At 39.0% G+C, this 7,034-nt stretch overlaps 1 protein-coding gene across 1 annotated transcript; it reads right to left on the minus strand.

The window, feature by feature from the left end:
• Positions 1-1,568: 1,568 nt before the first annotated feature.
• Positions 1,569-7,022, minus strand: DPY30 (dpy-30 homolog (C. elegans)). The gene is made up of 5 exons (XM_009331029.1): positions 6,950-7,022; positions 6,783-6,854; positions 6,651-6,698; positions 5,175-5,317; positions 1,569-1,867 (listed from the first exon to the last, which is right to left on the minus strand). Exons 2-5 carry the CDS (start codon positions 6,816-6,818, stop codon positions 1,795-1,797), a joined length of 300 nt encoding a protein of 99 aa, XP_009329304.1. The 5' UTR covers positions 6,819-6,854; positions 6,950-7,022; the 3' UTR covers positions 1,569-1,794.
• Positions 7,023-7,034: the final 12 nt, after the last annotated feature.

The raw sequence follows: 7,034 nt of genomic DNA on the forward strand, positions 1-7,034 counted from the left end.
TCATCTACATGTCAGAGAACTAAGGGAAAATATTATTTGTGCAGTGGGCCACCTAATATACTGCAAATACAGAGTATATCTTTAAGTCATCGCAGGAACAAGTCAAATGAGAATCCTAAGTCTCTTTTTTTTGTGAATTTATGCATAATTACAAAAAAAATTCTGCCACCTTTAATGTCACACAGAAAAAACCTCCAACCCTTGCAGCAAAGGATTTAATTTACAAGATTTTAACTGCTTGCTATGTTAAAGCAATTAGCTAAGAAACACAGAATGGAGATGGGAATGGCAAGATGGCAATATTGAAGTTTATTTGAATAAAAATACAGGATTTTGATTAATTGAGCAACTGTTGGAAGCCAAGTTTACCATTTCTGTGACTTGTCAAATAAATTATGGTCATTGTCCTGGTCTATTAAAAACTGGGCTATGCTTAATCTGGATTCCAATATCCACTGCTAGTGAACAACATTGATTATGCCCCTTGTTACAAGTTTCAGAAAACAAAAATAGGAATTCTGAGGGCTGTGTCGAGTCCCCGTACCCATTGCCAATAACCTAGCGAGCCAGTTCTCCAGCTACAATATTCATATTTTCAGAGCTTTGCTAGTATTTTTTCACAACACATTGTTTACTGTCTTAATTCTAGCTTTTTCTTCTGATCCCCGGTCTTCTGTTGTAGCTTCTTATATTGTGCCCTGAGGTCTGTGGCCTTTACCCCCTACTGAGATTACAGGAAAAATAAACAAGGGGTCAGAAAAAGATGTTAAGGATGGGAAAAACAAAACAAAAAAAGATGTGTTAGTAAACCCAAGGGGGAAAAAAAAAATCAGAATACTTGGTATTTTACTGGGTTTGGAGAGATTAGGATTGTCTTGGACGTTAGGAAAAGGTTCTTCAATGAGAGGGCGATCAGTCACTGGAACACACTCCCCAGGGAAGTGGTCACGGCCCCAAGCCTGCCAGAGTTCAAGGAGCGTCTGGATGACGCTCTTAGTCATATGGTTTAGTTTTAGGTAGTCCTGCGAGGAGCAGGGAGTTAGACTCCTTATGGGTCCCTTCCAACTTGAGATACTCTACGATTCTTATCTTTGACAACAGAAAACGCTCCAACTAGGGGTAGCAGTACAGAGAATTGAATTACAGAACCTTTTTAAGTCCCTTCAAACTTTATTCTGTTTCAGTTAAATCCAGCACACGAGTCACGGGAGATCAATGACAAATGCTGAACAGCACACCTCATTAATGTAAATGTCTGAAATGTTGGACACTGTCTTCAAGTGATCTGTTCAGCTGCTGAATCTAATTGTTTGTTTTAACTAAACCCACTTCCTGGTGTTCTGAAGCAAGTTCTCTCCTCTCTACTTAATTAATACTTCTCAGAATAAATTCTAACTGCTGTTAATTTGTTTGCTTTCTGTTCAGGCATATTGCATGTAGAGGGTGCTACATAAAATCAAATTAAGTTACATACGTTATCACCCATGTGATTCCCATACTAAATTGTTCCCCTTTGTTGCATGCGTTCAGGTGTTGTAGCCCTATGGAATTACTCAGACTATCATCCAGCAGTGCAGTTTCAGTACTTTATTTTGAAAGTCTCTTAATAGCTAGTTTAAAACAAGTGAACAAATTAAATGTAAAGTGTTCTTTATTAAATAACTGAAAAGATAAAGCAAATTATGCAATTAAGAAAGACAACATCATGGTTCCAAAGGATTTTTACAGCAGAAAACAGATTGCGGCAAATGAGCATTTCAGTCTAGCAGCCAAATTGTCCTCAGTTTTATGGCGTTAATTTCGGTCCTCAAATTGTGACTTGTTTTTTAAAAGATACGCTGCTAGAAATTCAATGGGATTTGGCGGTCTGTAAAGAAAGAAGTAAATCAAAAGCAATTATTTTTTGTTGTATGAAATTAGGTAGCTGAAGAACTAATCACCTTCCCTTAAAGGCAGCATAACTCCTCCCAAACACTTACAAGCATTGATTTAGGGATGACCAACTACCTAGAGTTACCCTGTAAATTTCCAGTTTATGTCTGATGAGAAAGTTCTTAGTAAGGAGTCTTAGTCACGGTTGGCTCAATGTTACTAAATTGCTAGAACAGTTACATACCTAGAACTAGGGTATAGTCTGTAAGCGTAAATACTGCATGTATGTCATTGGAAATTACATGCATTTGGCTGTTTATTTAACTCATGCTATATAAAGTAAAAGTTAATCTGTCAGTGCTTTCTTGCTTCATTTTCTTCAAATGGTTATTGTGTAGCTTTGTGCATTAGAGCTGTTTTCATGGCTTCTGTCAACTGAAATGAACACAACAAAAACTTCAGGTTTGAGAAGTGCTGTAACTTGCAAGTAGTCAATAATAAACACTTTTGATCACTGGCCTTATTCCATAAGGTTTTTTTTTAAAAGCTCCTCCAGCTACAGTGTGTGAATCCTGCTAATCTGGATTCTGTCCGCAGAATAAATGACAAACTTACTTATTCCACACTGGGTCAGACCAAAGGTCCGGCAGTGAGCAAATACGCCTATAAAGAGCATTAAAAAAATATGGAAGAAGTGCGCAGAGATAATTCTCTAGACCATCCTTTTGGCTTCCAAGCACATACCAGCTTTCTGAGCTAGCACCTTTAATAGTCCTGGGGGGATTCCTCTACAACTTTGACCAGTTGCCCCTTGAGCCCAAATAAAATGTGAATGTCCTCAACCTGAGGCAAAAAATTATATAGCTGAATTATGTGACCTGTGAAGGATCACCTCCCTTTGTTCATTATGAATTTGGTACCTGCTTCGCTTAATTTGATTACTGTATCAGAAGAGATAATAAACAATCCATGCCAATTCATCATCTCTATGCTATTTGTGATTTAACAGATTCTTAATATATTCTCTCACAGAAGTCTCTTTTCTAGGTATCATCTATTCAGTCACTCCGTATACAGACGGCATTCCATACTTCCGACCACCTTGTCACTCCTCTTACTTTTCCACATTCTACCGGAATACAGGGGAATTCAAATTACACATGATATTAAAAATACAAGAACATTATAAATTTAACTAGTGACATTATGCTTGTTTTTACCCCTTCAATTTCTAAGTCCTACCATTCAGAATTTATTTTTCATCGAGCAATGCACTGACGTACACATTTAACAGTTTAGAGGTATTTTTTCACAAGGGTAATTGTCAACTCAGAATCTATCACTTTGTCACTAGCATTAGGGTATTTATTACACTCCTAGGTGCATCATTTTCTGTTTATTTGTATTTAGTCTTTCACTTTTTGTCATAGCTTCAATTTTTCATAGCAGTCTTCCATAGTTTCACATTGAGTTTATGAAGTTCCTGTGCAATTATTTACAATCGATCAACTTAAAAAAAAAAACCCAAACAGAAAACAAGACACACAAACCCCCCCCAACCTATTCTGTAAAACTCAGTATCATTAACAGATTTTGTCAGCCACTTCTTCAAATTGCTATAAATGATCCTTTCCAGAATTCTAGTGTTGAGCTCATTTCACCATGAAAATTCACCATTTACTTCTTCTCTGTCTCATGTCTTGCAGTCAGTTCCTTGTCCATATAAAGGCTTTTCCTTTAATCCCACAGCAACTAACTCTCTTTAAAAGCTTTTATTGAATGACTGTGCCAGAAACCTTTTGGAAATTTAAACAGGCTGTATCATCTGGATTCCTGTTTACGTGTGCTCGCTGACTCCATCAGTGAACTCCAAAAGACTTACAAGACCTGACAATAGTGGTGTTGACTCCTCCCAAATACGTCATTTATCCATTTGCTCACTATCCTGGATGGTAATTTCTACTGAATTCCAGGCACAGTCATCGGATGTACTGGGCTGTTCCCTGCACATCTCTATATTCCTTAGAAAAAGAAATTAGCATCCATTAGTTACTTTCCAGTTCAATTTTAAGCAGAAGATTATACAGCAGAGCTGGTAGTTCAGCTTTTTCACCCCTGAGGTTTTATTATGCTCAACTTGAATAGCCCATTTGGCCCTGGCAGCTTGATACTGTTAGATTTTCTTCCTATATGTTCCCCAACCTCTTCTCTCCATGTTCCAGTTTCACTCCTGTGATGAGTCCCCATACAGAACAGCTCCTTCCGTAGTGAAGAAAGATTGTTTAAAAAAAAAAAAACAAAAAACCAAACCACGTTTGTCTGTAACACAAGTATCCAGACTGTAAGCGTGGGGTTATCCACCTCAGGCTGTGTTTTACATTCAGTCTGCAGCAGAACTCCCACAGATGTCAACTGAAGATCTGCACGCTGCTCAGGTGTACATACGGGGTGTTACCTTCCTAGATGCTCTTTTGCCTGATTAGCTGTCTGCACAATGCAGTTCAAATTCACAGCTCCTTTTGAGGTTAAGACACTGTTGACGGTTGTTCTGGCTGTAGGTACCGTGATGCGATTATGGTCAGCCGTACCAGCTTTTGATAGTGTTATTTTGGCAAAACTGAGAAATGGCTACATGCACTATGACTCACCAATAGTTCAGATACACGAAAAGGCTAGAAATTAATTCGGATAAGATGAACAACTGTTTGCTATTATTGAAGAATACCCTTCTACATTGACTGATAAGAGATTTGGGACACCTTGACAGCATAATCTTTACTCAAAGGATAAACTATCAGTTTGCTTCTTACTGCATTGACGGTGCAGGGTCAGCCTTGCCCTTTAGAAAGTGTTTTAATCGCCAGCAAAGATGCATGTGAGGCCCGGTTTGTCTGTCTCTCTTTTAGATGGCAAGCAGAACTCTCTATAATTCCACACTACAAAAATCTTTTTCAAAACTAGAACAACTTCTCGCCTTGCTTCTATAAAGTGAATTTATGTGATAAAATTAATAAAAAAATAAATTTCCCCCCCCCAAAAACCTTTGCAGTAGCATACCTCATTGGGAGATCACAAATTCAGTAAATAACTCTTATCACGCCATATGCACCTAAGTGAGGAACACGTCCTGCATGGTCAATCATAGTAATTCATAGGTTCATAAACCTGTTGTAATTACTTTCTTACAACTAGCAAACTAGCAAAACCATGTCTGGTGTGCGAGGTCTGAAAAGGTGACACACCACCCAAGTTTGAGACCTACTTTTTTTCCTAAGAACCAAAGGACTGTGGAAGTACCTTACCTCTCTTTTGCAAGAACAGCAAGTCCCTGTAGCAAGATAGGTACGACTGTCTGATCCAAGTAGGCACGTGTGGGTAATGACTGAAGATCCACCTTCTGCTTTGATGTTTTCTCTGCATTTATTTTCTCATTTTCTACTATCCTCTGAAGTAGGGGGAGGGGGAAAAAGTGAATTAACGTTGGTAATAGCAGCCACATCTACTTTGAAGTGTGAGTGCAAACAAAGTACCCATCTCTCTGCAATTCACTGGCAATAACTTCTTTACATCTTTTAAGAAAATTTAAGTGCGTATTTTCCCCTACAAAAACCTAATCCAGAGGAGCCTTCTGTTAAATTCCTATGTTTTGGGGAAACAATGTTAGGAAGTCATAAGTTTTCTAAAACGGAAGACACCCAATCTCTATCATTTTTATTTCTGCTTTTGCATTCGCAGATTTAAATTCTACACCACTGAGTCAGGAATGACTACTAACAGTAGTGGTCTCAGTTAAATGGTTCCTGTATGCACGCACTTATAACACAAAACGCTAAAAGCACAAGAAATTCAGGTGAAGTCTGACAAAGGGGACTCTGTTAACGTGAAGCACTTTGAGACCAGGATCTATTAAACTATAGATGAACACTTTAAAGAAAACATATGCAAAATGCTTCCAGGTGCCTTTTGGTCAAAAAGTGCTGAATCATCTTACACCATTACCTGTAGTTAAAAAAGGACACCCTACCACTGCCAGTAAACCAAACGCATTCGACGCAACATACACGAATCTACCAATACGGGACTAACGTATCCAACGTGTTACGGTTCTGTAGCGGAAGGTGAGCATACAGAGAAGCAGTGATCAGGGAGACGAGTCGCAAAGGACGTTTAAGAAAAGTTTCTGCAAAAGCTTAGCATACAGTAGGAGCTTGTCATGGAGGGAGACTGAAGGCATTTCTTTAATAAGGAATAGTAAATCAATGTCATATTCCAACCCACGCTGTTACCAACAGCGGAGAGAATGGATTGTGTCTACTCTTTCTCAGCATAAGTAATTAAAGATAGCTTGGATTATTCCGATCCAATATTTCTATTGACAAGAATATGAAAAGAACCCCTCTCTTTGATACTTCTACAGAAATGCCATCAATTCCTCCTATTCCCCTCCCTGTAATAAAAGTCTGGCTGGCTTTTTGAGGCATAATATATTATATATAGCATGATAGCGATAGAATAGACAGCGATCATAGGATACTTCCAAAAAACCCCACCACCTTAAAAGGTTATTTACTTCGGCACCCTTTAGTACAATGGAAGCAACACAACAGAAAATGCATTAACAGCCAGTTATGCAAGGGGTTGGTATCTGTTGGTTTGGTTTCCGTCTGTCTTTCTCAGGAACATCACATTTGCTGAAGTTAGACTCAAGACTCAACATTTTTCCCCTTGATCAGGAATGTGACTTCCACTGTACTTTACAGCAACAAAATCTTTGTTACCTCTACATTTTCAGTGAGACCGTATTCAGCATGGGGATTTTCTGGAACCTGTAAAATAGCACATGGTCAGCAAAGTGAAAACGCTCCTTTTATGCATGTAGCGTTACGCACATAAAACATTTCTTGCGATACCTGTGGCTGTCCCTCCATAATCTGTTCTGCCTCCATGACTTGAAAAGTGGGATTTGCTGGACGTACAGTAATCTTGGAAAACAATAACAAAATTGGTCAGCAGGCTGAGGCGAAGACCAGCGTTAGCCGGCTGAGACGGCATCACTTGGTTACTAAGGCACAATTACCGGAGAGCAAACGGAGGTGCTCTGTGCTCCCCCCCCCCCCCCAAAACCCTACCCGTTTTTCCCCCCCACACAAACTGGAAGCGGC

Source organism: Pygoscelis adeliae, unplaced genomic scaffold, assembly GCF_000699105.1.
Source record: "Pygoscelis adeliae isolate BGI_AS28 unplaced genomic scaffold, ASM69910v1 Scaffold218, whole genome shotgun sequence".
NCBI classification, from domain to species: Eukaryota; Metazoa; Chordata; class Aves; order Sphenisciformes; family Spheniscidae; genus Pygoscelis; species Pygoscelis adeliae.